Raw genomic sequence first — 16,123 nt, forward strand, 5'->3', positions numbered from 1 at the left:
ATTTTCCCCACTTTGATAATTTCGTTTGAATTTTGTTCATGGTTTCCCTCTAAATCCTTGAAAAACCCATGTTAGCAGTGTCTTTGTTATTGATGAAGCCCTTGGAACACACCTGAGTTTATGCTAAGAGATAAGATAGTTCGAGATGGGGGCTGGTCACCAGAAGACCAAGTGTGTGATTAGAGGGGTTGGACTTTCAGCCTGGCCTCCAGACAGGGGAGGGGGTTTGGAGATGGAGTTCAGTCATGTGGTTTATGACTGATCAATCTCACCGATATAATGAAACCCCAATAAAAACTCTTTGCTGAAACTCATGCCCATTGACTTGATGATGCCATCCAATCATCTCATCCTCTATCATCCCCTTCTACTCCTGCCCTCAATCTTTCCCAGCATCAGAGTCTTCTCTAGCAAGCAACTAAATCTGAGGGGGTTGTGATAACCCCCAAATTTGTAGCCAGCCAGTCAGAAGTGCAGGTGGCCTGGAGAACCCCCAAGATTGCATCTGGCATCTGAGGTGAGGGTAGTTTTGGTGGGAACCATGCTCTTTAACTTGTTGAGTCTGGGCTAACTCCAGCGGAAAACATCAGAATCATAGTGCTGTGTACCCAGTTGGTGTCAGAACACTCATCCTGACCCCGACTTTGACCAGAACCAGCCCAGCAAGAATCCCTTTCCACTTTTCACGTTCTCACCATGCCTGGTAGATGAAAATCCAGCCAACTAAGCACAAGCTCTATCTGCCCCCCTCCCACCCAAGTTTCCACTCCTCCTGGTCTAGAATTGCCCCCCTCTTCTAAGTGTCTGGATTCCTATACCCACTGGTCTGTCCCCTCTTATACCTTCTTCCAGGTTTCAGCCAAGATGTCACCACCTCCAGAAAGTACTCCCTGACCAGCTCAGCTCTCCCCATCTGTCCATAGTGTGTCCAGCTCGCTCAATGGCAGCACTTCCTGCCAGCACGCCCAAGGCTGAGTAGATAAGCTCCCACATACTCCCTTGGAGGACATGGCCCATCTGAAGGCAAAGCTGGAGACCCCAATAACAGGAGCTAATGTGCTTATCACATGTGCCCTGTGCCAGCCACTTGACATTCATGATGTCACTGAAGCCTCCCTTCACCTCCATTGGTGGTCCTAGTATTATACCCATAGTCGGATGAGGAAGCATGGGCTCAGAGAGGGCAAGCATCTTGCCCTGGTCACACAGCAGCAGCCAGTGGACCCCGAGGTCAAGTCAGAGGCAGTACCCACAGCCTCTAGGCTTCCCCAAGCATCCTCTGAAATGCCCTGCTAGGCCCAGCACCAAGCACAGACTCTACCAATCGAAGTGGCTGTGCAGACTTACAATAGTCTGTCACGTAGAAATAGGTGGCTTCCGTCCAAGACCCGTTGCCTGCCAGGGAGGTGGCCCGAACTCGCACGCTGTAATTCCCAGGCGGCAGTCCTCGCAGCCGGCAGCCATGCTCCAGAGCATAATGCCGGCGGGAGACGCAGAGGTGCAGCTCCTGAAAGACAAAGATCCCACTCAAAAATGACATGGAGGGAGTGAGGCATAAACACTGCAAGATGTGAGCGACTTTGAGCCTCATGGAATTTCAGAACCGTAGCTCTATGGATAAGGCACAGATAGAGAGCTTATTGGGCTTCCCTGGTGGCTCAGAGGGTAAAGAATCCACCTGCAATACAAGGGACCCAGCTTCGATCCCTGGGTCAGGAAGATCCCCTGGAGAAGGGAATGGCAACCGACTCCAGTATTCTTGCCTGGAGAATCCCATGGACAGAGGAGCCTGGTGGGCTACAGTCCAAGGGGTTGCAAAGAGTTGGACACGACTGAGTGACTTTCACTTTTTCACTTTCAGAGAGGTTACTGTTGTTGATAACAGCCAATATCCCAAAACCATAGCCAAGCACATGGCTTGGATCATGGCACTTAACCTTTACAATGTCACACTTAGCTTAGTTAGAAACAAGGAAAGTGAGGCTTAGAGCAGAGGTCAGTGAACTTTGGCTGTAAAGGGCCAGAGAGTAAATTATTTTTAGCTCCAAGGGGGCCAGGTGGTCACTGTTACCAATTCAACCTTCAACAGCTCAAAAGCAGTCAGAACCATATCCTGAATCTCTAATAACCGTAGACAAACAGGCATGGCTGTGTGCCCACAAGACACGGTGGATGCTGAAAACTGAACCTCGCAGAAATTTACACATGTGAGATACTAGGGCTTCCCTGGTAGCTCAAACAGTAAAGAATCTGCCTGCAATGCAGGAGACCCAGGCTCAATCCCTAGGTCAGGTAGATCCCCTGGAGAAGGGAATGGCAACCCACTCCAGTATTCTTGCCTGGAGAAATCCATGGACAGAGGAGCTTGGCAGGCTACAGTCTATGGGGTCACAAAGAGGCGGACAGAACTGAGTGACTAACACACACACATACACACATACACAAACATGAGCTACTATTTTTCTTTTGAATTTTTTTCAACTGTTTGAAGATGTTAAAGTGATTCTTAGCTCATGAGCTGTACAAAAACAGGCATTGCATAAATAGTTTGTCTTCTGCTGCTGGGGGAGTTGAAATGATTTGTCCCAGATCTCACAGCTGGTCATTGGCAGGGCAGCCCTTGAACCCAGAACTGTCTGGCTCCAAAACCACCAACTGTCTGGCTTCCTTGAAACCACCACGGAGTATTTTCACCAGGACTCAAGGAGGGAAGGAAAGAAGGAACCCAGATCTCCTAAATTACCTAAGAACCAGATACATGGACTTAATGTCTTAAGGACAAATTTTAAAACAGCTTCTTTCTCACAATGCAGACTTTTGATTTATTTATTAAAAGAGTTTGTGTGTGTGTGTGTGTGTGTGTGTGTGTGTGTGTACATACACGCATGCGCACATTCAGTCATGTCCAACTTTTTGTGACCCCATGGACTGTAGCCTGCCAGGCTCCTCTCTCCATGGGATTTCCCAAGCAAGAATACTGGAGTGAGTTGCCAATTCCTTCTCCAGGGGATCTAAAGGAGTTGGGATCTACTTAAATGTCTGGCAAGAAGGGTAGAGATAAGTAAGCATACACACCCCAGCAATAAACATGTAAAAAGAAAGAAACACAGGGCTTATTAGGAGAAGCATAAGGCTCACTGGGAAATATGATCATGAAACCTGTAAGCGTCGGCCAGTTTTAAAACTTTCCAAAACAGCTCCAAGTTCATAGTGCATGCAGGGAACTGGACTGGAAAATCTCAGGAGTGAGTGGGAGGAGGGAGAGAAGCGTAAAAACTCCCGTGCTTATCATGTGATAAAAACAGCAAGAAAACAGATCGGGCCAGTGGTAGGGGTGGGGAAGTCTAGTCCAAAGGTTCTTCCAAGTCGAATGAGTCACCAAGTGGAAAGGGACAAATACGCAAATATAGAAACCAAAGGGAGCTGCTATCTGGGGAGAAAGGGAAAATATAGCCTCCCGTGCTGGTCGGGTACCTCGAGGGGTGAGGACGGAGAAGGGAGCCTGATGGAGGAACTAGAGACACCAGAAAAGAAAAACAACCAAGAAGCAAGTCTGATGAAGTGTGAAGAAGCCAATTACAAAAAAGTTTGTGCAAACAAGGGGAAAAAAAAGAAAAACAGCTCAAAACTGCAAAAACATGCTGAAGCAAAGATGTTAAGTGCACAGAAACTGAAAACTGATGCTCTTTCTGAGGAGATGGATCCCAGGTCCAGGGTGTCCCAGGATGGGAGAGGAAGTGGTGAGGGGGAAAATGACTGATGCAAAGTTCAAGGAGATGCAGAATCAAAAACAATGGTGATTTTGGCTGTTCAACTAGCAAATAAGAGGGGAAAAAATGACCTCCCACCAAATGCTGGAGAGAATTTTGTAAACCTGGCAAAATTACATCCCGATAGTACAATTGGTGTAAAAATCTTTTTTTTTAACTTCACTTTTTACTTTCTCAAGGGTTTCCTAGGTGCTACAGTGGTAAAGAACCTGCCTGTCAATACAAGAGTTGCCAGAGTCATGGGTTCAATCCCTGGGTGGGGAAGATCCTCTTTAAGAGGAAATGGCAACCCACTGCAGTATTCTTGCCTGGAAAATCCCATAGACAGAGGAGCCTGGTGGGCTACAGTCCACAGGGTCACAAAGAGTCAGACACAACTGAACAACTGAGCATACACACACATTATTCAAAGCGATGCTAGACAATTTAAGAAAATGGAAATAATGGACCAGTTTTGTTCACGAAGAGTTTTTTTTTTCTTTTAAGGTATTACAACCTCTCACTGCTAACTTTCCCTCCAACTCCCTGTTCCTCTAAAGAGCAAATAGGGCTGGTCTGTCTGGGATCAGGGTCAGGCAGAGATTATGGTGGGGATTGGTGGTAGAGATTCCTACTGGTGACCCCTGGGTTCCAGAAATGAGAGAGGCAGGCCAGCAACGGTGGCTGGGAGAAGTTAGGGTTGGATCCAGTGCCATTATGGTAACCCATGTTATACTGGGATGCAGGAATTTAGTGTTCAAACCTGGGAAGTGAAGAGTCCAACTCTTCGAGACCCCATGGACTATAGAGTCCATGGAATTCTCCAGACCACAATACTGGAGTGGGTAGCCATTCTCTTCTCCAGGGGATCTTCCCAACCCAGGGATCGAACCCAGGCGTCCCACATTGCAAGTGGATTCTTTACCAGCTGAGCCACCAAGGAAGCCCTACTGGTGACCTTTAGGTTTCATAAATGAGAGAGGCAGGCCAGCAAAGGTAGCTGGGAGAAGGGTTGGATCCAGTGCCAATAGGGTAATACCTGTACCAGTTTGCCCATGTTATATTGGGATGCAGGACTTTAGTATTCAAACTTGGGAAATTCCAGACAAATGAGAATGAGATGGCCACAGTAGCAGAGACCTGTCTCCATAGAGACAGAAAGCACATTAGTGATTGCCAAGGGCTGGAGGGAAAGGAAGTAGGAAAGATTGGGGGTTTAATGGCTGGATGTGGAGGTAGGCTTTCTTTGAGAAGTGATGAAAATATTCTGGAATTGTGGTGATGGTAGCACAACTCTGTAACTATATTACAAATCACGGCATTATATTAATATGTGTTCAGTTGAGTTCAGTCGCTCAGTTGTGCCCAACTCTTTTTGACCCCATGGACTGCAGCATGCCAGGCCTCCCAGAGCCTGCTCAAACTCATGTCCATTGAGTCCATGATGCCATCCAACCATCTCATCCTCTGTTGTCCCCTTCTCCTCCCACCTTCAATCTTTCCCAGCATCAGGATCCTTTCAAATGAGTCAGTTCTTCACATTAATATGTGTTAAGTGGCTGTATTTTACCATGTGTGAATGTATCTCAATTAAGCTGTTATTTAAAAACCCTTATTATGCCTAACCCAATCAGCACACAGCACTGTCCTGGTTGTATGACTGGATGTCGTGTGACCTCAGCCTGGCTGGAAATGCTGGGACACAGACTCTCTTCTTCCAGGCTTGGTGCTGAGAGAATATGAGGGTTGTAGAACTTCTAAAATCACAGGACAGCCAGGAGCTACTGGGCTCACTGCAAGGACCCTTGAGACGCAAAAGATTCAAAGGAAACTGGATCCAGCTGTGCCTGAACTCCATCAGCTGGTTATGGAAGCTAACAAGCTTCCCTTTTGTCATAAGTTACTTTCGTGGCTGCTGGTGGAAGATGAAGAGTGACGGCTTAGAGAATCTAAAATATAGAGCTGGAAATATCAGTCTCCTCATTATACTGGACCATGATCACCCCCAACATAAAAACTTTAAAAGGCTTTTAAAGTTTTTAAACATAAAAACACCAGTTTTATGTATGCACCATCTTCTGTGTATCCATTCTCCAATGGGTGGACATCTAGTGGCTTGCACTTTTTGCTAGTGGTGAAATTCTTAAGTATAAAGCTTTGCTACCAACCCAAATCTGAACTATTTCTTTAGAACAAATGGGATTAATATATATGGGATGAGATATTAAATCAACTGTGCACTAGTGGCTCCCTGTGAATTGTGCCTCTCTTTATACATCCCAAAGGCTCCTCTCCCACACTGATTCTGGGCTCAGCCACTAGACTCACATTGGTGCATATTTTTTCCTGACAACTGTTTCTCTTGACAACTGTCTGCAAGACATATGAAAACAGGCCAGGGACCAGTTTGGCCCACAGATCATAGTATGCTGATTTCAGTTCTAAATTATCATCAAAGCTGAGTATCTGGGCATCCAGAGATGTCCCAGGAGGGATCAACAGATGGAGGTCTATTTGTCATCTCTGGCTTGGGGAAGCCGAGCTGTGCCCACCAACCTCTGTTGTGAGCGTGCTAAGTCAGTTGTGTCTGACTCTTTGCGACCACATGGACTGTAGCCCACCAGGCTCCTTTATCCATAGGATTCTCCAGGCAAGAAATCTGGAGTGAGTTGCCATGCCCTCCTCCAGGGGATCTTCCTGATCCAGGGATTGAACCCACATCTCCTGCAGCTCCTTCATTGCAGGCGGATTCTTTACCACTGAGCCACCGGGGAAGCCAACAACCTGTTAGGGGTTGGCAAACTAGAGCCCACAGGCTGAATCTGGTCCACTGCTTGATTTCGTAAATAAAATTTTATTGGCAAATGGCCATGCCCATTCATTTTCATTCTGTCTGTGTCTGCTTTGAAGCTATGATGGCAGCGTCAAGCAGTTGATGCAGAGACAGTATGGTTCCGAAAGCTGAAAATATTCACTCTCTGGCCCCTTATAGAAAACTACCTCTGATCCATGTGATCACCCTCAATGGCAGATGGAAGGCACCAGAGTTCAAGAGTCTGGGTTTGAGTGTTGGATGTGTAACCTTGAGAAAGTCTATTCGGCTCCCTAAATTTCCATTCTCTCAGCCATAAAGGGAGACACTCACCAGCAGATCCTACCTTGTAGGGTCATTGTGAGGTGTAAATGGATCATTGCAAAGGGCTCAAATGATGGCAGGGTACACCCTCTGGATCAGCTCCCTGAGCTGACCTGACATCTGTCTGAAGTCATCCAGTAAATGGGAGAAGTGGCCCCAATCAGTCCAAGCCTCAGCAGTGCCTCTCTGGCGTGCATGCGTGCTCAGTCGCTCAGTCATGTCTGGCTCTTTGCAACCCCATGGACGGTAGCCTGCCAAACTCTTCTGTCCATGGGATTCTCCAGGCAAGAATCCTGGAGTGGGTTACCATTTCCTCCTCCAGGAAAACCTTCTAGACCCAGGGATCAAGCCTGCGTCTCCTGCGTTTTCTACGTTGGCAGGAGGATTCTTTACCACGGAGCCACAAGGTAGACAAGCCATATCTGAGGATAGAGACTTGCCCCACAGTGGTTACTAGCTTAGAATGGGGACCAGCAAATCCACCTGCTTGCTGCCTGTTTTTGCATATAAAGTTTTAATGGCACTCAACCATCCCCCTTCATTTACATATTATCTACACTTGGCTTTCACAATGCAAACACAGAGTTGAGTAGCTGCAGACACCATCTGACCCCAAAGCCAAACATGTTTTGGATCTGGACCTTTACAGAAAGAATTGCCAACCCCTGGATCAGATAGCCTTGGGTTCAAATCCTGATTCTATTCTTATAAGCCTTGGATGCAATTTAAAGTCTGTATGCCTCAGTCAGTACCAAGCTCATTGAGTTTTCTGAGGATTTATTGTACTTCATTGATTCCAAGAGACATATTATTTCTACATTTGACATTTCTGAAATCTGAATGCATCTTACAGTTAGAATGGCCGCACCTTTTTCTTTCTGAGCAGTCCATGAGAATAACAGGGCTTCTTATCGCATGTTAGATGTGGTAAAATTGGATAAATGAGACACCGTGTACAAAGCATTTAGCATGCACAGGACACACAGCCCTGGGGAGAGTTTAGCTACAATAAAATGTTGGACCTGACCCATCTCCCTGGAAAGTCATATATCAAGGCTTTGAGTCTTCATGACAAAGCATCTAATGAGAGAAGCACACGGGCCAGAATTTATGAAAAGGAAGGAGGTACCAATAACATCCTTGAAGGCACACCCCCAGGCATCAAGGATCTTACCTCCTCGCCGTATCGTCGATAACTCACTTCATACAGTACAATCAGACCGTTGGGTTCCTTGGGCTCCTGCCACATCAAGTGAACGACATTGTTCTCGAAGATTTCATGGGTCACGGGGCCGACAATATCGTCTGCCTTGGCTGTAAGGAGCAGTGATTAGTGTTGGGGACCTGATCCCTAGATCAAACCCCACCTCCACCACTGAGCAGCTGAGCGACCTTAAACTGGTTGTATAACTTTCCTGTGTTCCATTTCCCTTATTGGAGAATGGACATTCTCGTGGAATTCTTTACATATTTATGTCTATCTATCCATCTAGCTATCTATTTATGTATCTACTGCTCTATCTTACATAGTGTTGGTTAGATTCCTCTGGAGAACCCTAATATATATAATATACTACATATATAATATACTATATATACAATATACTATATATATAATATATTATATATGTATGTATTTCTTAATTTCACTTTATTTTTTTATGACTCATACCGAAAAAGAGTCAGATACAACTTAGCGACTAAACAACAAGAAAGATGATTATAGTTAACAATGTATGTGTGGGTCACTCAGTCATGTGTGACTCTTTGCAACCCCATGAACTATAGCCCACCAGGCTCCTCTGTCCATGGAATTCTCCAGGCAAGAATACTGGAGTGGGTTGCCAGTCCCTTCTCCAGGGGATCTTCCCAATCCAGGGATCAAACCCAGGTCTCCTGCACTGCAGGCAGATTCTTTACTGTCTGAACCAGCAGGGAAGCACAAAGTTAATAATACTGTGTTTTATACTTGAAACCTGCTAAGAGAGTAGATCTTAAATGTTCTCACCACAAACAAGAAATGGTAATTATGTGCCCTGATGGAGATGTTAGCTAATGCTATTGTGGTAAATATTTTGCAATGTGTAAGCGGAGCAAATCAACACATTGTACTCCTGAAATTTACACAATGTTTTATGTCCACTGCATCTCAGGGGAAAATGAAAAATGATGAAGGCAAATAAAGTCTCATGTATGCTGCCTAGAGAGTGGAGAGCTTCCTTGGTTAGCCTGGGTTTCTTGGCTCTCCGATGAGTCGACCTACCTTCAGGCATGGTCCTGGCACTGACATAGGCAGCCACGCTACACCTCTCCTCGGGGGAATCTTGATTGCAAGCCTGAAGCTCGATGCGATAGCCAGTAAAGTGACGCAGGCCGGAGATGACTAGCGACTCCTTGTTGACCACTTTCTCGAAGGGTCTGTGCTCCTCCAAGCTCGTGGGCGTACCGGTGGAGGAGGTATTGGGGGACCCCAGAACAGTGGGCATGGCCGCTGTCACATTCCCCACATCACCAAGGGCTCTGCGTTTCCTCGAGGGCCTGTCATGACAGGAAGACACACCTGGTCACACAATCACCATCTTTGAAAAAATGCTGCTGGAGAATAAAAGGCTTAAAAACAAAGACTGAGATGCAGTGAGATTCAAGGGGAGGAGCGTGTAGATTACAATGTAAATTTCCAGGAATTATAACCCAGAGTCCTTTTTAAAGAAGATGCCCTCCTAGGCATCATGTCAGGCAAGCCCACCCCAAGAGAGGAGTGGGGAGGCTCTGGGACCACCCATAGTAGACACACGAATATTCCCCTCAACATGCTTAATTTCAGATTTTCATTTTGCAGATGAATAGTCCAGCCAGGGTCAGTGTCAAAAATGAGATGCTAAAAGTGTATAAGAGTCTAGCCCTGCCAAATGGTTCAAGCTACTTGACACCATCATCAGTTTAACCAGGAGAAATACATCTTCTTATTCTTAGGACCCTTTAGGACAATGGCATAATCTAAGTGATTAAACTTCAATCCTTGGTAAAAGAAATCTTAACACTCAGATTGCTAAGGGTAACTCCCAAAATTGCCTATGCAATCGGCACATTTTCTCCCCTTTAAAAGATATACGAAGAAAAATGTTAACAGCCTAAAAAATTATAAATCCCCAAAAAAAGGTATAAAGAAAATTTGAATTCCTCAGCTTTCCACTGACCGCTATGTCCTTTGGGCAATTATTTTTTCATGTGAATGTTACATATGGGTATAATGGGGAGATCAAGCTAGTTCTATAATCCACTTGGCTCACTTGTATTAGAAGCAATCTCAAATATTTTCCTGAAAACATAATGTCTGAAGCAGGATGGAATTTATTTTTTTTTCTTCTTCAACGTGAAGATATTCCCTCCTTGTTATGAAAATGCCACATGCTCATTGCAGAAACCTTGGAAACATGTAGAATATTCCATTTAATGCAAGAACCATAATTTACTTAGTCATCCTCCAATTTTTTAAATATAAGCATATTCCCAATTTTTTTGCTATTATAAATATAACTGTGATCATTGTCCAAGTGTAGATTCTAAGAAATTATTAGATTATGCCTCTTCATACCTATAGCTAAATTGCTACCCTCCAGACCCTTTAAACTGACTGGTGGTTTCACCCATAAAGGGGCTTCCCAGGTGGCAACAGTGGCAAAGAACCTGCCTGCCATGCAGGAGATGAGACGCGGGTTCAATCCCTGAGTCGGGAAGATCCCTCAGAGGAGGGCATGGCAACCGGCGCCAGTATTCTTGCCTGGGAAATCCCATGGACAGAGGGGATTGGCAGGCTTCAGTCCACAGGGTCCTAAAGAGTTAGACACGACTGAAGCAGCTTAGCACACAGATATATCTGCTGCCTATTTGTTTATTTATATTGTACCTACTTTCTGAAACTCTCGTTCTAAGAGTTTCAGGGTTGATTTTCTTAGGTTTTCAAGGAATACTCTTGGATCAGTAAAGGGTCAGTAAACTTGTCCCATAAATGCTAGATAGTAAATATTTGGGGTTTTGCCAGATGTGTGTTTTTTGTCGCAGCTGTTCAACTTGCAATGGCTTTTAAGCCATGGCAGCTTGAAAACAGCCAGAGACAGGATGTAAACAAGTGGGCGTGGTTACATTCCAATAAAACTCATTGACAAAAACAGGCCTCCTGTCTACTCTTGAATCAGAATACCTGAAAATGTCAATGCTTTTGTTTCCCACAATCCATTCCTTACAATCCATTTCAATTCTCATTTCTGCATTACTTCATTGGCTAGATAGCCAGAAAATTGTTAATTAGTTATGATGACATTGGCTTCCTTCCAAAGTTAACAGGAATAGTTTTAAGAAAGATGTTAGTTTGGATGTTGGTTTCATCTAAATAATATTTATCTTGTTGCAGAAGTTTTCTAGTCCTAGCTTTATAAATGGAGAAGGCAATGGCAGCCCACTCCAGTACTCTTGCCTGGAAAATCCCATGGAAGGAGCCTGGTAGACCGCAGTCCATGGGGTCGTGAAGAGTTGGACACGACTGAGTGACTTCACTTTCACTTTTCACTTTCAGATATTGGAGAAGGAAATGGCAACCCACTCCAGTGTTCTTGCCTGGAGAATCCCAGGGACCGGGGAGCCTGGTAGGCTGCCGTCTATGGGGTTTCACAGAGTTGGACACGACTGAAGCGACTTAGCAGCAGCAGTAGCAGCAGCAGCAGCAGCTTTATAAAAGGCCTCTCCCCCACTGCCTTTCTTTAAGTTCAGTTCAGTTCAGTCATTCAGTCATGTCTGGCTCTTTGAGACCCATGGACTGCAGCACTCCAGGATTTCCTGTCCATCACCAATTCCTGGAGCTTACTCAAACTCAATAGTCAGTGATGCCATCCAACCATCTCATCCTCTGCTGTCTCCTCCTCCTGCCTTCAATCTTTCCCAGCATCAGAGTCTTTCCAATGAGTCAACTCTTTGCAACAGGTGGCTAAATTATTGGAGCTTCAGCTTTAGCATCAGTGCTTCCAATGAATAGTCAGGGTTGACTTCCTTTAGGATTGACTGGTTGGATCTCCTTGCAGTCCCGGGACTCTCAAGAGTCTTCTCCAACACCACAGTTCAAAAGCATCAATTCTTCAGTGCTAAGCTTTCTTTATAGTCCAACTCCCACATGCATACATGACTACTGGAAAAACCATAGCTTTGACTAGACAGACCTTTGTTGGCAAAGTAATATCTCTGCTTTTTAATATGCTGTCCAAGTTGGTCATAGCCTTTCTTCCAAGGAGCAAGCGTCTTTTAATTTCATGACTGCAGCCACCATCTGCAGTGATTTTGGAGCCCCAAAAAATAAAGTCTCTCACTATTTCCATTGTTTCCCCATCTATTTGCCATGAAGTGATGGGACCAGATGCCATGATCTTAGTTTTCTGAATGTTGAGTTTTAAGCCAACTTTTTCCACTCTCCTCTTTCACTTTCATCAAGAGGCCCTTTAGTTCTTCTTCACTTTCTGCCATAAGGGTGGTGTCATCTGCATATCTGAGGTTATTGATATTTCTCCCAGTAATCTTGATTCCAACTTCTTTAAGTTAGTAATTTAAAAAATCTTAGTTCCCCAGCCAGGGGTTGAACCCACATCCCCTGCAGTGTAAACACAGAATCTTAACCACTGGACACCCAGGGATCCACCCCCATAATTTTTAATAAATGTTATTTAATGAGATTATTATGATTTTCCTTATTGAATCTCTTGACGAATTAGATTCTGCTATCAGAACATCTGATCTTGAACCATCCTTGCAATTATGAGATTGATGGTATTCCCAGCACAGTGCTTTGTTTAGGACATTTGAATCTAAAATCTCATATTAGTTGGTCCTGGGGTTTTCTTTCAATGTAGAATCTTCATCAGGTTCTGCTAAGGGGTGTTGTTTTACAAAATGAATTGGGACGATTTCCATATATTTCTATGCTCTGGAAAAGTTTCTGAAAATAGTTTCTCTTTGAGAATGTGAAATAACTCATCTATAAAACTCTCCAAACCTGGGGCCTTTTTGTGAAGAAATTCATTGACACTTTTTTTTTTCAGTCTTTTCCCAAGGTCATTAGGGTAGTTAATCTTTCTGCTGCTTCCTGAATTAGCTTAGACAAGTTAAAATTTTCACTTCTCTAAAAGTTTCAAATGGAAGAGCTCATGGTTACCCAGAGAATTTACCGCAAATTTAGCTATATTAATTTTCCCTCCCCCGCAACACATTATATTTTACATTTTATAGTTTTTTCTTAATTTACAAAAAAATCATTTAAGTCTACTAATTTACAACAAAGTCCAGCTTTGACAATATTCTACAAGTGAAGGTATGTGATGGTCATGTCTCTGATATTTTCCAAATGGATCTTTTTTTCTTTTTTGGCTGCACTGTGCAGCATGCATGCGATCCTAGCTTCAAGATCAGGGCTCAAACTCAGGCCTCCCTGCATTGGAAGCCTGGAATCTTAACCAATGGACCACCAAGGAAGTCCCTCCAAATGGATTTTAATGAAAATTTCCATTTCAACTTTCACCCAGTAGAAATCTAAGTGACCCACTTTTAATCACCAGGAAGTAGAGTTTTTTGTTCGAGCTCTTGAAGTTTACCTTTAGTTTTTGTTAAGTTCAGTTCAGTTCAGTTCAGTCACTCAGTCGTGTCTGACTCTTTGCGACCCCATGAACCGCAGCACGCCAGGCCTCCCTGTCCATCACCAACTCCTGGAGTTTACCCAAACACATGTCCATCGAGTCGGTGATGCCATCTAACCATCTCACCCTCTGTTGTCCCCTTCTCCTCCTGCCTTCAATCTGTCCTAACATCAGGGTCTTTTCAAATGAGTCAGCTCTTCGCATCAGGTGGCCAAAATATTGGAGTTTCAGCTTCAACATCAGTCCTTCCAATGAACACCCAGAACTGATTTCCTTTAGGATGAACTGGTTGAATCTCCTTGCAGTCCAAGAGACTCTCAAGAGTCTTCTCCAACACCACAGTTCAAAAGCATCCATTCTTCAGTGCTCAGCTTTCTTCACCGTCCAACTCTCACATCCATACATGACTACTGGAAAAACCATAGCCTTGACTAGACAGACCTTTGTTGACAAAGTAATGTCTCTGCTTTTTAATATGCTGTCTAGGTTGATCATAACTTTCCTTCCAAGGAGTAAGTGTCTTTTAATTTCATGGCTGCAATCACCATCTGCAGTGATTTTGGAGTCCCAAAAATAAAGTCAGCCACTGTTTCCACTGTTTCCCCATCTATTTGCCGTGAAGTGATGGGACTGGATGCCATGATCTTAGTTTTCTGAATGTTGAGCTTTAAGCCAACTTTTTCACACTCCTCTTTCACTTTCATTAAGAGGCTCTTTAGTTCTTCTTCACTTTCTGCCATAACAGTGGTGTCATCTGCATATCGTCAGCAAAAACAAACCTTACTTTGGGGGTACTCACTAAGATTTTCTTTGTGGTTCTTTTGTCTGAAAAGACCATTGACATTCTTGAATGGAAACCAAAACTAATAAGCCAAAGATATACCCATGCTAGCAAGATTCAAAACATTTCTATACAGGCACAGATGAGCCAGAAATGATGCAGAACCTGGGGTCTCACGAATAACTACTGAAAAATTGATTATCTAATCAAAAAAGAAACATAAATGGCCTCTAACAGGCCAAATATGCATACACCAAAAGGATTATATCCAATAGGACAATACCACCATGTGGTCACAGAAGACCCCCATGATTGGATCAAGGTCTTAAATTTATAGATCTTTGTGTGTGGGTGTGTGTGGGTGTGTGCCTTGAATGCTCAGGCCTGTCTAACTCTTCAGACCCGTTGGAATTTTCGCCCTCCAGGCTCCAGTCTGTGGGATTTTTCAGGCAAGAATACCGGAGTGGGTTGCCATTTCCTCCTCCAGGGGATCTTCCCCTCCCAGGAATGGAACTCGCACCTCCTGTCTCCTGCATTTCGGGTGGATTCTTTAGCTGCTGAGCCATTGTGCTACAGTCGTTCTGACTCTTTGCAACTCCATCGACTGTGGCCTGCCAGGCTCCTCTGTCCATGGGATTTTCCAGGCAAGAATACTGGGGTGGATTGCCATTTCTTGCTCCACGGGATCTTCCCCACCCAGGGATCGAACCTGGGTCTCCTGCATCACAGGCAGATTCTCTACCATCTGAGCCATCGGGGAAGCCCAGATCTTTCTTTCAGTTCAGTTCAGCCGCTCAGTCGTGTCCGACTCCTTGCGAACCCATGAATCGCAGCACGCCAGGCCTCCCTGTCCATCACCAACTCCCGGAGTTTACCCAAACCCATGTCCATCAAGTCAGTGATGCCATCCAACCATCTCATCCTCTGTCGTCCCCTTCTCCTCCTGCACCCGATCCTTCCCAGCATTAGGGTCTTTTCCAGTGAGTCAACTCTTCGCATGAGGTGGCCAAAGTATTGGAGTTTCAGCTTCAACATCAGTCCTTCCAATGAACACCCAGGACTAATCTCCTTTAGGATGGACTGGTTGGACCTTCTTGCAGTCAAAGGGACTCTCAAGAGCCTTCTCCAACACCACAGTTCAAAAGCATCAATTCTTTGACGCTCAGCTTTCTTCACTGTCCAACTCTCACATCCATACATGACCACTGGAAAAACCATAGCCTTGACTAGACAGACCTTTGTTGGCAAAGTAACGTCTCTGCTTTTAAATATGCTATCTAGGTTGGTCACAACCTTCCTTCCAAGGAGTAAGCGTCTTTTAATTTCATGGCTGCAATCACCATCAGCAGTGATTTTGGAGCCCCCAAAAATAAAGTCTGACACTGTTTCCACTGTTTCCCCATCTATTTCCCATGAAGTGATGGGACCAGATGCCATGATCTTAGTTTTCTGAACGTTGAGCTTTAAGTCAACTTTTTCACTCTCCTCTTTCACTTTCATCAAGAGGCTCTTTAGTTCTTCTTCACTTTCTGCCATAAGGGTGGTGTCATCTGCGTATCTGAGGTTATTGATATTTCTCCCGGCAATCTTGATTCCAGCTTGTGTTTCTTCCAGCCCAGCGTTTCTCATGATGTACTCTGCATATAAGTTAAATAAGCAGGGTGACAATATACAGCCTTGACGTACTCCTTTTCCTATTTGGAACCAGTCTGTTGTTCCATGTCCAGTTCTAACTGTTGCTTCCTGACCTGCATACAGGTTTCTCAAGAGACAGGTCAGGTGG

The 16,123-nt window shown here is 44.5% G+C and overlaps 1 protein-coding gene and 1 non-coding gene across 4 annotated transcripts in view; both read right to left on the reverse strand.

Moving 5' to 3' along the window:
* The window catches only part of INSR (insulin receptor), a 146,888-nt gene that overhangs the window by 20,416 nt on the left and 110,349 nt on the right, over positions 1 to 16,123 (reverse strand). For all 3 annotated transcript variants that reach the window (XM_081498555.1, XM_081498554.1, XM_081498552.1), the window contains 3 exons: positions 9,149 to 9,423; positions 8,060 to 8,199; positions 1,348 to 1,507 (listed from right to left, as the gene is read on the reverse strand). In XM_081498555.1, coding sequence (XP_081354681.1) covers positions 1,348 to 1,507; positions 8,060 to 8,199; positions 9,149 to 9,423 — 575 coding nt within the window. The remainder of the gene's footprint in view (positions 1 to 1,347; positions 1,508 to 8,059; positions 8,200 to 9,148; positions 9,424 to 16,123) is intronic.
* On the reverse strand, positions 15,029 to 15,100 carry TRNAH-GUG (transfer RNA histidin (anticodon GUG)). Its single transcript has one exon. It is a non-coding gene; the product is annotated as a tRNA-His (tRNA).

This window comes from Giraffa tippelskirchi, chromosome 6 (genome assembly GCF_054371585.1).
Source record: "Giraffa tippelskirchi isolate mGirTip1 chromosome 6, T2T-mGirTip1v1.2.pri, whole genome shotgun sequence".
Taxonomy (NCBI): domain Eukaryota; kingdom Metazoa; phylum Chordata; class Mammalia; order Artiodactyla; family Giraffidae; genus Giraffa; species Giraffa tippelskirchi.